General features: G+C 33.3%; 2 protein-coding genes across 2 annotated transcripts; both read left to right on the top strand.

Moving 5' to 3' along the window:
* The first annotated feature begins 152 nt into the window (after positions 1–152).
* On the top strand, positions 153–4154 carry LOC145617984 (nudix hydrolase 9-like). Its single transcript, XM_081672758.1, has 9 exons — positions 153–275; positions 428–502; positions 641–697; positions 894–982; positions 1616–1674; positions 2209–2357; positions 2797–2928; positions 3362–3520; positions 3758–4154. Exons 1-9 carry the CDS (start codon positions 189–191, stop codon positions 3866–3868), a joined length of 918 nt encoding a protein of 305 aa, XP_081528884.1. The 5' UTR covers positions 153–188; the 3' UTR covers positions 3869–4154.
* A 6208-nt stretch (positions 4155–10362) lies between these two features.
* LOC145617811 (ankyrin repeat-containing protein At5g02620-like) lies at positions 10363–13864 on the top strand. The gene is made up of 4 exons (XM_081672563.1): positions 10363–10703; positions 10938–11393; positions 11601–12010; positions 12635–13864. The coding sequence occupies exons 2-4, from the start codon at positions 11072–11074 to the stop codon at positions 13508–13510; spliced, it is 1608 nt and encodes a 535-aa protein (XP_081528689.1). The 5' UTR covers positions 10363–10703; positions 10938–11071; the 3' UTR covers positions 13511–13864.
* The last annotated feature ends 370 nt before the right edge of the window (positions 13865–14234 follow it).

Genomic DNA, 14234 nt, shown 5'->3' with positions numbered 1-14234 from the left:
TACTCTAAGAAACTATCTTACAGAGAATAATGTTGTAAGAAACTATCTTTACCGAATTGACTTTTTTACTTCGGCGTCGTCCAAGCACGTGCTTATCACGTGACATTAAATGAGCCATTTCCCACACTTTTCCCACCCTTTCTCTGCCCGGATTTCCCTGTTTCTCTCTCCTCTCTCAATTTACAGCAATGGCGGAAATTGGCAACTATGACGTCACTTCTCGTCTTCCATACAAGCTCATGCTTTCCTGCCCATCAGGTCTCCTTCCTTCTCAGGTATATTCCCCTTTTCTCTCTCCTCTTTATTCAATTTAGATGAACAAACCCTAATTAATCTTGGATTATTCCTCAATTACTTAGTACTAGTTATAGCATTGTGCAATAATTAACTCAATTCAATTGATTTTGTTTTGGTTGGATGAATGAAGGTATCAGTAATTTTTGACAAATCGTATGATCGAGTCCCGCACCCAGATTTCGACCTTGAAAAATCGATTGATCAGGTTATTCGTCCTATTATTTACTTGATTTATCGTTATTTTGAACTAGATTTAAGCTCGTACAATTCACAATGTTGATCACTTTGTATATAATTGTATTGTGTGATCTGAGATATTATTCTGTTTGTTGTATTTTGGTAGATATGGGATCAAAGAGCTCAACAAAATCCATCATTGTATAATGGGAAGAAGTTCAGAGTATGTTCACTCTTGGAATGGCATATATTTCGTTTTAGAGTAGGAACAACGATTCGTTCGTAGCTATGATGTTCATCGAAATGGTTTTTTCTTGGGGTTTTTTCTTTGTCTTCTTGGGGTTTTTTCCTTTTTGTGGTGCATAAATGGTTGTCAAATGCGCGAATTTTCTAGTAACTTTACGGAACTGATTGTACAGTATGGTGGGCATGCCTTTCATAGTACTGGTGGTGTTGATTGTAAGAGCGATTGTTACTTGAACTTGCACCTTGGTTTGACAGATTACAGGTCTATATCTTTCTTTCTCATGACTTTTACTTCTGAAGTTTGGATGTCATGAATGTCAATTATGTGTTGAACTTGTCACTGCATATGCTTGCAAATAGGATTAGACATGCTCGTTATTCTATATCTCGTGTTTAAATTTGTCAGTCACTCTAGTGGTCCTTAGAAAGAATCCTCCCTGTGATGGGGTATAAGATTTCATCATGATTTTCATGAGAGATTATGTGTATAAGACTGCAGTGTGCGAATGATCTTTTACCTACATATTAGTCTACTCTATATATCATTGGACGATAGTTATGTAGTCAACTGTTAAGCAGAACTGAAATATCATCTAATTGTGGCTCTTAAGCACTATTCGAGATTTAAGGCTGTTGGCTTTCTCCTACTTCGTATGTGTTACTTGTTCATTATAATTTTTTACTTGAGCAATTTACTGTGTGGTTTCTCCTTATGTCTGGCTCTTTGAATTTGCATCATTGTTGGCAATGTTGTCTCCAAACCCTGCCCTACAGTTACTGCCCCCCTCCCTCGATTAGTTTGTTGTGGTGTGCCCATCTGCAGCTTTGTATGTGAAAGTTTTCCTCTAACAGTTTATTGTTTGACTAATGAGATTTGTTGCTTACATTTATTTAGGACCTTCATGGGAACAAATCTAAATCCATTATGGGAAAAGTTTCTAGTTCAATCAGAAGGTAGGTAGCTTATCAATCTTTAATTCCTTAATGCATTTTGTTTCATAAGCGAATGCAATTTCACTGCTACAGATCTGTGTAATATTAAATTGTAACAAGACTCTTGTAAAACACCATATCCTGTGCAGATATTATGCTTCCTTAGATGTTTTCAAATGTCACTTGGAAATTTCTGGACAAAGTATATTAGTTGAATAGGAAAACTATTTCTACAAGCAATAACTGACTTACTGTATGTTTGATATAGCTGGTGTTTGTTGTTCTAATTGAAAGAATTGATGAAAAAAGATGTTCTTATGTTTGTTTACTTGTAGTGTTGTTGTAACATGCAAGAGTTGAAGATCGTCCTGGTGATGATTGAGTTGAACTTGTGACTTCCAATTATTATAAATGCCTTCTTCCAATATTTCAACGTCTTTTTCCTTATTGCTGAATTGATTACTGTAAATTTACAGTTTGCTGTATCATTATAACAAAAAAAAGGCCATATTTCAGGTGAATATTATCTTACTATTGACATATTACTTTTTATAGATGAAACTGTACGATGTCAACACACTTCAAATCCACTTGGTAATGGTGGAATTGTAGAGACTTCTGATGGGAAGATTCTTGTGCTGAAACGAAGTAATAATGTGGGGGAATTTCCCGGTCATTTTGTTTTCCCTGGTGGTCATCCAGAGGTAATTAAACTTATCAGAGATTCTTCAGATTTAAATCTTATGCTTACTGCAACATATGCTTTTTTTTTTCATTGAGTTGCTTCTCACTCCCCTCCCCCCCAGTCTCCCACCCACAAATAGAAAGATACTTTTGCACATGCTCTATCACACAAATACGCACTTGAGCATGTGCAGGGTGCAGCTACTGGTTGACTGTTGAATTCCTACAATTTCTATGAAATGGTTGTTGCCCTCATCTTCTCTGACCTATTATGTAATATGGCTTTTAAGGAGTTTATCATAAAGGTGCTCTGTGGCCTAGTTTTGTAAAGTTGATGTTTTGGATAATGATCCTGCTACGAATTTGCATTAATCACCAAGTTGTCATCTTATCATCTTGTAACTATTGATCTGTTCTATTTATTTATTTTATAGATTTTTTCTCATTCATTTTTTACAGCCTGAAGAGGTTGGAATTATATCTCATGACAATTTGGATCCTGAATCCTTGTGTAGAAGAGCTTCTTTCGAGATGTTTGATAGTATTGTTCGTGAAGTAGTAGAAGAAACTGGGGTGCCAGCCATATCTTTGGTGAGTTGAGGTTCTTCTCTGCTGTTTTGGTTGTACGTTGTTGGAGTCTCTTGTGATTGTTTTGGTGTCTTGGGCAGCTTCTCTGCTGTTAAGTTGTGAAGCTTATATACATCTGATCCTCACTCACAAACTCCTTGAACCTGACAATAAGCTTTTAAGGCAATGGATATATACTTTTGTGAGAGCTTTGTCAGGTATTAAGCTGATTTATCATTTCATTTGCCAACTGATGTCAACATTATCATAATGGTTATATTTGCATTTGCACTGTCATAGTTCTATTTGCACATTGGATTTACCCTGCAGACAAGGTTTTTTTTTTTTTTGGTCATTTGCTCTAGAACTAAGCATAATACGTGTACGGGTGTCATTCATGGTTAAGAGCTCCTCTTTAGTCTTAATCTTGATGGTATTTCCTTATTTTCTTATGCAGTCCAACCCAGTTTTCATTGGTATATCAAGAAGGGAACTGAATGTGCGGCCTACTGCTTTCTTTTTTATGAATTGCTCACTTCAGTCAAAAGAAATTGAGAAGTTGTATGGTTCAGCTCAAGATGGCTTCGAGTCCACTCAACTTTGTGCAGTTTCAAAGGTTATTAATTCATATTTATTTGTATCATAATCATGTCCATTTGATTTTTACTCGAGTGATTATTTTTGTGGCTCTGAACTGTTTAGTTTTGATTGTTCATAACTTTGTACAGACTACAGACATAGCAACTACCTCACGCATTTAACTGTCTTGAATGCTTTTTTTTTTGTAATGTAAGCTGCCATTAGTGTAGTTCAATGCAAGTATGGAATACTGAATTATATAGTCAATTGACAGGATGAATTGGAAACCGTGGCGTGGAAGATGCCTGGTTGTCATCATGGTGGATTAGCTCTCTACAGGTTGATGGAGGATGCTAAACAAAACTGTGTGAATCGATCCCTGTAGAACACCAGTGATACCCTCACATTCATGTAGTTTTTGTAAAGCTCATGTGAGCTTTATTCTAGGCATTGATTTGAAGACTTTATTTATGTGGCGAAGGTTTATCTTCGACCTAACTAAATTGTTTGTATTACTAGCATGGTAATGTTTAAGATTTGATGACGTTTCCAATAACTGATTATGTATATATATGAGCACTGGCGGATCCACATTGACGCCCGGGGGGGCACGTGCTACCCCCACAAAAAAAAAAAAAAAAAAAAAAAAAAAAAAAAAAAAAGAAAAAGAAGTTTTTGCTGAAAAAAGCGTCTTTTATATATATAAATATTATAACCTGTATTCATAGTAAACACCTTCAGCATTGCTTCAGTGGTAGGGGAGTTGGATGGGTGAAGTGTGTTTATTCCTAAAGTTCAGGGTTCGAGAACCCATAGTATCATTTTTTTTTTTAATTTTTGCTTTTAACTCAAATGATTTTCCACTTTCCTCCTATTTAATTAGCACAAGGATCCTTATTAATATGAAATAATCTCTCCGTTAAATTTTATGACATTCTTCTCATTTTCATTACATAATATTTATTGCATTTATTTGGCCATTATTAAATCTTGTTTATAATAGTATGAAAATTTACACTGAAATATATTTAAAAAATCATATTCCATTCGTGTTTAAAAAAATGAAACGTTTTGACTTTTGCACAATTCATCTAATTCACCTTAGCTAATATTTGTGATTTATACATAACAATAAATATAGTCATGTGGGTACTTGTTGGAACCGTCAAATTTATTAATATTCAATTGTTATAAGTTTAATTATTAAAGTTATTTTCAGTCAAAGTTTTACGTTAGCATATGTGCACAAGGAAATATTTGTACCCAAGATTTCAGTATAATTTCATATGCAACTAACTTTGACAAAAATAAAAAATACATAGGTGGAAAGTTTATAATAGTATAATCGATATCTACAATATAATTAAATTATTTGTTAAAAAAAAAACCTTGTCAATATAGATGTTTGAATTTGATTGTTAATTATTATATGACTACACAACGCATTATATCCATGTTTGGTTGATTATATTATGTTACGTTACAACAATGTTATGCTTTTTCTTTTTATTATTGTCTACTGCTAACCCTAGTTCGGATTCCTGGATCCGCCACTGTATATGAGCAACCAAATCTCTCATTTCCTAATTGTCAAACATGGCAGTTGTTTTTTTTTGTCCTGGAACTTGGAAATGTTGCTGATTTCTACATATAGCCGTCATATTCATATACTAGTAAGAGAGAACAGGATAAGGTTTGTTAACTTTGGTAAACTGCCAATATTTGTGATATTTGCATAAAATGAGAATGGTCAGAGGCTATTTTTTTTTTTTAAAAAAAAAAACATTGTCCATCGCATAGTACTCTGTATCCGCAACCACATGAATGATAAGCCTAGCAAAAAAATAAAGAAAAACTATTAGCCAAAAGAGGCAAATTAACATAAAAATAGCAAAAAACCTAACTCGATGTTTTACAACTCTTACAAATGTTAGACTTTTTTAAAGTAGTAAAATAATGTGTGCATGGTTTAGGTAGTCGCAACTTGTCTTATTTGTTGCCATTAAGGATTAAGGATGAGAAAGTTATCAATGGCTTTTTGAGTTTTTGACATCTCTAATATTTGTACATATTTTAGGGACAAATTAGCATAAGAAGGTCAAGTTACCCCTAATAAACTACGAGTAATTTATTAATACAAAGAATAATAGATAAATGAAGAAATTGATGTGTTTTCTCCTAAAATTTACTCAATTGAATATTACGTTTATTAATCTAAACATAAGGGAAACAAATTTATAACATATTTCGTACCTCACATTAAAATTGATGAATAATTTATGCGAAATGATCAAAGAATTTTTGCTTAAGAGCAATTGAGCATGGCAGTAGTCCCAGTAGACATAAGTGATATAACGGGATTCAAACACTAATTGACAAAGCATGAAGACTTTTATTAGCACGCCTTCAGTACCTTGACTTTTTCTTTTTTTTTTTTTTCTATTCTTTCATGTGATTAGATATTTTTTACGGCTCTTCCTTCAATGTCAAATCTCAAACTTGCTTCAGATTCAATGTCATATCTCTAATTTGCTTGCAACCTTAGTTAGCAAAAATATCTCCAATTACTCAATGACAAATTAATAGAGAAGAGTGAATAGAATGGCTTCATTATTATTCATCAATAGGTAGAGTATTTATACAAAACCTAAGAATATAAGATAGGAAACAATCTTCCTAAAAGATATACTTAAATAATATCTTAACATATAATAAACCTAAATATATTATTCTCCTAATAAGATCAATACGGAAAATATATCACACATATATTTTCCGATATTATCTCTAACACTCAATGTTTCCATCCCAAAAAGACAGAAGTAATACAACGTGAAAATGCCTACATGACTATAAATATGATTCCTATTATGAAATAATTATACGCCTTACTCTCTTTGGATGCCTTGATCGTGTATATATTATTAAAATAATGCCGTATTTAAATATTACAATAATACCCTTAACTATCCTCTATATATTAAATAAATTTCCTCTTTTTTATTTAAAAAAAAAAAAAACTCTTGGTTTTATGACATAACTAGTGGAATAAAGTGAGTTTTTTTTGTCAAACTACTACTTATAACATTTTAATTGACATATAACCTCTTCACTTTGACAAAATTCTAGCCAATTAAAAACAAGATTTCACATAATGATTTCTTTTAATAAAAGATATGTACCACAAACTCATACCTTTTAGTTAAATTAGCTATTTTAACTTCATTGCTTTCAAATGGATGGCCCCTAACTTACCTAATCCTTTGATAATTACTCGTATATTATCAATCATCATATAAGTTACTCGTAATTAACTAGATAAACCTTAGCTTTACTTGTCCTCACAAAAAAAGCTTGGCATCCAAATTACAGTACTGTAGTAAGGTCATTTTCTATGGTTCAAAGTCAATACTCCAGAGTCAATAGTCAACAACAACTAAATGATGCAACTTTATTATTGTTTTAATATACTCCAAAAGCAGACTCATTAAAATACAATATAAATGGTCCTCTTTTTTTTTTTTATTTATTTTTTTATGTTAATCAATTATGAAAATGTCTATTTTTGGTTGAATGAAAATAGACAGCCCACTATTTTATGATAAGGTTTGCCTGTGGCTGTAACGCTGAATCCTTCTTGGGGAGTGCTATGCTGACTCAGTTTTTTTTTTTTTTTTTTTTTTTTTTTTTTTTTTTTTTTGAGTGTCTGGGAATAATTTGTAATAATGCACGTGTGGTGGAAATACTAAATTGCAATTTTTATTTTGTTGTATCTATTGAAGTTGCTGCATCTTTTTAAAAATGTTGTAAATGCATACTTTCATGTGGTTCAATGACAAAGCAAAACGCGTAAAAATCATATTCGGAGTATGTAATCTTGTTATGAGTAAATTATTTTGGCGGGGCTTAAATTAGTGACCTTTAAATCACAAAGTGAGTTTTCTACCAACTCCACCTATCTAACTTGCTTGATTATATAAACTTAAATATTGTCCTTAACAAGTTAACATCATAATGAAATAGACGATTGATATGCGCATTGACATTACAGTTTATATTCAAGATGTCATAGAATATATATGTTAGTTAGTACTTGTAGATGATTAGATGCCATAGCACCGCAATCAAAGGAAGGATCAAGGATATTAATTCCTTTAATTAAAAGTGCACGAGCAACCCACTAGCAATAAAAGACGAAGATTCAAATTGCATTACATTAATATATACTCCGTAATCATAGTGTATAATTGTATATACTCCTAAATGACTATGTCCAAATTATAATACAAGGAACATAATAATAATTGATGAAAATATTGTCTAATTCAGAATCAATTATGATGTGGATCGGATTGAGGTTACTATTATAAATTAAGGTCCATACTCTCAATCATGTTGCATCGTTTCACATGACATTATTCACCCATTGCAAACAAATTAAATTATTAATCTACTTTGTTTTTTTCAATTAAATAATTAAAACAAAAAAAATAAAATGGTTTTATTGATTTTATAAAAATTAATAAGTATTTTAAAGCTTAGATAATGGTGAAGGTAGGTAGTCATCAGGTTAGTTTTTATAGTTTGGATTCCTTTCGATATTATCAAATGACCTATAATTTGTACTCCGTATTAGATTAATTAGTACTCGTACCATTTATTCATATGTATAGTATATGCCTGTGGTTTCTCATAATTTGTCTGTTGATTTATTTCAATTAATCTATATAGGGTCGTCTTAAGTATTTTAGCGGTCATGTTCTAATTTTAAAATAAAATGAGGCCTTAATAAAAAAAAAAATGCAATATTATCAATATTTTATATAATCTTCACATATATTGGTTATTGTAGAAAATATTGAAATTTATTGGGGTTAAAATCTAACCATTTGGTATACATAAATTAAGTTACTCCGTATTAAATAAAGAAAGACATTAATTATATTAATTCATCCCCAGGATATAATTTAAGGATTAAGAAAAACTTCATTGTCATTTAATTGATTGGTTGAAGAGGAAATAAACACTATATTATCTCACAAATTAAATCCCAGTGCAAATAATAAGATGTCAAACCTTTTCAACTCACTATACCCTTTTATTCTTGTTTTGAGACATATATTATTCACATATAATTAATGTACATTCACTATTTGTTGAAAAACATTTGACGCGTACTCTTTTAAAAAGAGATTGTGAAATGTATTTATGACTTGAAAAATAAGTCAATAAAGTCTAATGCTATTTTTCTCTAAACACTCTATCAAAAATTAAGAAATTTGAAGCCTTAGCTTTTTTCGCCTATTGGGTGCAACTAATTCTCCCACAAAGAATCAACTCGTCTAAGTTTATAGATTAATTATTGAGTTGAAACTACTTTAATTTATATCTTTTTTCAAAAGAACTTGTCAATTTGTCGTCTTATTTATCCAACACGATAAGTAAAACGTTGTGTTTATCCAATTTATTATGTTCAGGAATTGTATCAACTCATATAATGCCATATTGGGGACCAAGCTAAAGAAAAAGGGGACTAGTAAAGAGAATAGTAGTACATTAACATGTTAGAAAAGAGGTGTTTGTAGGTAAACAATTTTTGTTATAAACTATTGTAATACAAATTGGCGTCAATAAATTGTTCTGATGATGTAGTAAGAATGATAGTGGAATGTTCTATTTGACACAAATTGAAAAGTCACTCTTGCCTTCAAAGTTGTTTTGTGCTACACAAATGGATTGTCACTTGCCTTCAAAGTTGTTTTTATGTTGTGTTCAACACTTCTATTTGGGCTCTATAATAGAATTGACATGTCAATTATAATTCTAGCTAGATTATGAATGAAATTTTGTACTCCATATTAGTAATAAAATGACCATATATCTTAAGGCTTGTTCTTTTCAGCTAAATTTCAGTTCAATTCAGTTCAACTCCAATCAGATCAGTTCAATTCAGCTCAGTTCAACCCTTAATTTTTCTTTTTTTCATAAACAATTCATTTCAGCTCTATTAAGGGCCAGTTCACATTTACTGAACTGAGCTGAACTGAACTGATTGGAACTGAACTGAACTGAACTGATTGGAACTGAACTGAACTGAACTGAACTGATTGGAGCTGAACTGAGCTGAAATGAATATTTTATGAGAGAGGGAAATTAGGAACTGAACTGAACTGATTAGAGTTGAACTGAACTGAAATGAAGGCCTGTTCTCATTGACTGAACTCAGCTGAACTGAACTGAGCTGAACTGAATTGAACTGAACTGAACTGAATATTTTATAAGAGAAGGAAATTAGGAGCTGAACAGAACTGAACTGAATTGAGCTGAACTGAACTGAACTGAACTGAACTGAACTGAACTGAACTGAATTTCAACGTAAGAGAACAGGCCCTAAGTAAATATGAACAAGCCCTAAGTTTAGTCCAGTTCAGTTCAATTCAGCTCAATTCAGTAAATCAGAACAGACCCTTAGTGTTATTTTCCTTAAATAATTCACTTTACATCATCAATTTTATTTACATATAAGACAATTGAAATACATCAAATTTAAAGCTCAATTTTCCATACAATACTCGCATAAAAAGTCAACTTGTCTAATTGTATTGAAATATATGAAGTTAACTCATCTAACGATATTAAACCCGGTTCAATTGCCTGTTACTCGTCATTTCTATCAGAGTATAACACATGTTCACCATATACCGATTAACGTGTGATTTTTTTTTTTTTTTTACAAGTTTTACATAAGCCGATATGATATTTTTGTTTTATTATGTGGGTGGTGAAAACTAAACGAATATGTTGATCATAGGAATGTCAAAATACAGCGCGTGGTTAAGTGTTGAGACCCAACAAATTGGCCACCACCACTCCAGACACCCACACTGCCTCTTTTAGCATTTTGCTCCTATTCTCTCTCCTCTTTTCTCTCTCCCATTTTAATTTGCATTTGCAATCTAAGCTTTACATAAAGAATATAAAGAATCAATCTTTATTAATTTTATTTTAGGTTCTCTTCTAAAATTCTGGATTTTTACCCAAAAGTTAATAAAAAGTTGCTTAACATGTGCCACAACATTTTTGATTGATTGTCTTCTTCCTTTCTTAGTGTTGTAAATTCATCCCCTTAAAACTATATATTAAAATTTTTATATATAGTATAAAAGGGTATGTTGTTTTAATGGAGGAGAGCAAAAGTAGCTGTTTTTCTTCGTGTTCAGGTGATTCTCTCTCTCTTTTATTTTCTGCTTTTTTTTGCATAATTTGATTTGATTTAATTAATTATAACCCACTTTCAAACTTTAATGAACCAATAATTGAATTTAATATATACTGGATTTCATAGGCTTTTTAATGCATCCGTGGTTATTAAGGAATTGCCTTCATCATAAATGCTAAAATGCAATACAATAATTCTCAAGTTTGATTTTTTGTTTTTAAATATTCTTTTACAGGTAAATATTACAATACCCAGAATTTGATATTGGGAGAATGATTGAATAAATTCTGAAGGGTTTATTGATCTGGGTTTTTTTAGCATGAATTTGTGAAAATAAATTGGTATTTTCTGGGAAAAATTGATTGAAAAATGGAGGCAGGAAGCCCACCCCAGAAAAAGATGACAAAACAGTTAACTGGGAAAAGGGATGATACAAAGCTTCATGCTGCTGCAAGAGCTGGCAATTTAGATGATGTTTTGGATATATTGAGTGGAATTGGAGAGGATGAATTGAAGGAATTGCTGATAAAACAGAATCAGGCAGGTGAAACAGCACTATATTCTGCTGCAGAATATGGGCAGATTGATGTTGTTAAAGAGTTGATCAAGTATTATGATCCTGTTGCTGCTAGCATCAAGGCTAAGAATGGATATGATGCATTTCATGTCGCGGCGAAGCAAGGGGATTTGGGTATGTTTTTTAAATCATTTTGCAAGATCAATACAAGTGTAGAACTTTGCAAGATCAGTAGAAATGTTAGCCGACCCCAAATCATTTTAGGACTAAGGCTTTGTTGTTGTTGTTGTTGTAGTAGTAGTAGAAGTGTAGAACTTGCAGGTTTTGTTTAGTAGTTGGAAAACATCAGTTTTGACATTGTCTGTGATTAAATTGTGGCAGTGACACTCAAATTGCTAATGGAGACACACCCTGATCTGTCCATGACCTATGATACATCCAACACCACGGCTTTGCAGACTGCTGCTACACAAGGGCATATCGAGGTGGTGAATTTTCTGTTGGAGTCAGGAAGTGGCTTGGCAACCATTGGTCGGAGTAATGGTAAGACGGCTTTGCACGCTGCTGCAAGGAATGGACATGTGGCTGTAGTGAAGGCTCTCTTGGAGAAGGAGCCTGTGATTACAACAAGGACCGATAAGAAGGGACAAACAGCACTTCACATGGCGGTGAAGGGTCAGAATCTTGAGGTTGTGGAGGAGCTGATTAAGTCTGGTCCTTCTTTGATCAATATGACTGACAGTAAGGGCAATACAGCATTGCATATAGCTACAAGAAAAGGCAGGTGTCAGGTGGGTTTATTTCATTTTTTAGCCCCTACTTAGTTATATGCATGTCTATGGCTGGAATGATTCACAGTGGACATTGCAGTTTTGAGTTGTTTATAGAATTTGATGATCGTTTTGGTAAATGAAAGTATGAAACTTACAGTTAGGATAGTCACCAAGGTAGCAATGTGCATGACTTTTGAACTTTGATAAAGAATTCAAGAACTAGATGATGATAGCTGACATAGCTCATACACTCATAGCCCCTTGGCCTTAGACCCTTTACGGCTTTTCTAAATATCACGAGTCACATTATAATGTAGATTACTAGCATTTTTATTTTTGTGTGCTGAATTGCGTTGTCTGGTAAGGAAAATAGAACAGCAATCATGAGGGGGGTCTGGGAATTGATCTTGGGAAATTTAGCTGTTTTGATCCTACTTCATTGCCTCCCTTGTATTGTGTGATGTATAGCCTGTTGATACAGATCCAGTGCTCTTTTATAACAGCATCTGATGATACTTCTTTTGGAACAAGTTTTTTTTTTTGTGTGTGTAATCCATTGAGTAGATTGTAAAGATGCTGAATGGAACTGCTTTGGTTCCATCTACTGTGAAGTGAAACTGAAATGTTCTTTCCATGTCACAGATTGTAACTAGATTATTAGCTGAAAGTGAAACAGACACCACAGTTGTCAACAGGGCGGGTGAAACTGCCCTTGACACGGCTGAGAAAATGTCGCACCCACAGATTTCAGAAACCCTCCGGGTGCATGGGGTTCAGAGTGCCAAAGTACTTAAGCCTCAAGCAATCAGTAAAAATGCCCATGAACTCAAGCAAACCGTGAGTGACATAAAACATGAAGTCCATCACCAGTTAGAGCACACTCGACAAACAAGACGTCGTGTCCAAGGAATTGCAAAACGGATCAACAAGATGCACGCTGAGGGCCTCAATAATGCCATCAACTCCACCACCGTGGTTGCTGTGCTTATAGCAACCGTTGCTTTTGCAGCCATATTTACTGTTCCAGGCCAATATGTTGATGACCCGACTAATATACCTCCGGGAAGCTCTCTTGGAGAAGCAAACATTGCACCAAATGTAGCATTTATAATCTTCTTTGTTTTTGACTCGATTGCCCTTTTCATCTCCCTTGCTGTTGTCGTGGTTCAAACCTCTGTAGTAGTTATAGAGAGCAAGGCGAAGAAACAAATGATGGCAATCATTAACAAACTCATGTGGTTGGCATGCGTCCTCATCTCTGTGTCATTCTTGGCGCTGTCTTTTATTGTAGTAGGAACTAAAGAGAGGTGGCTCGCCATTGGGGTGACAATCATAGGAACAACAATCATGGTGACTACTTTGGGTACCATGTGTTATTGGGTGATTCAACATCGAATGGAGGCAAAGAGCCTTCGGAAATCCTCTCTAGAAAGCCGGTCAAGGTCTTGGTCTGTCTCAGCAATGTCAGATACAGAGATTTTAAATGCAGAAAAGTTCAAAAAGATGTATGCAATTTAAAGTCTCTAAAGCTGTATGTTGTATTTACCTCAAGGCATAGCAGCTCCAAAGCCTCAAGTTTACTGATGCAGCTTCACTATCCGATGTAAATTCTTCCAAGCTCGATGATCATTTGTAAATTTATGCCACATTTTTCTGCATCATTTTTTCAGCTGTTTATATATATTATTAATCAAGATCACCACGGTGGTAAGTACTAAGTGGTGACGGATTATAGGGAGGGAAAAAATAAGAGCTTTTTTGTCCAAGTGTTCCTAACTTCTGTACAAATTCCTGAGGCCTTATGTAATTTTGCTAATCTCCACTTTGAGTGTGGATATAATGATATATATAATCAATACCGTACTTTTATCATTTTTGTGTCCTTTCTCTTGTAATTTAGTATTACTAGGAGGAGAAGAAACAATGACGAGAACAAGATAGCAATACTAGACAAGAACAAAACAACAATCAAGAGAGTTCGGCCCTGTTCTTTTGGTCTGCTGTGGTCACTGTTAACACCTGCTCTTCTCTACTGAAATCTACTCTATTATGCTTAGAAGCTCAAAAGAACAGAGCCTTTATAAACAAATCCTTACATTCCAAGTCCTGATGATTGTTGTTGACTTTTAAACTCTATACACTATACATATTAGCAAAGTTTTACACACTCATATTAAACACGAGTAATGAAAAGTCTATGAAACATAAAACTAGTGCAAAAAGCGACCATATAACAAGTTTT

The sequence above is a fragment of the Chenopodium album genome, chromosome 26 (assembly GCF_948465745.1).
Source record: "Chenopodium album chromosome 26, dcCheAlbu1.1, whole genome shotgun sequence".
In the NCBI taxonomy this organism is placed as follows: Eukaryota; Viridiplantae; Streptophyta; class Magnoliopsida; order Caryophyllales; family Amaranthaceae; genus Chenopodium; species Chenopodium album.
The sequence above is the reverse complement of the archived record's forward strand: the minus strand, read 5'-3'. Positions and strand labels throughout refer to the sequence as shown.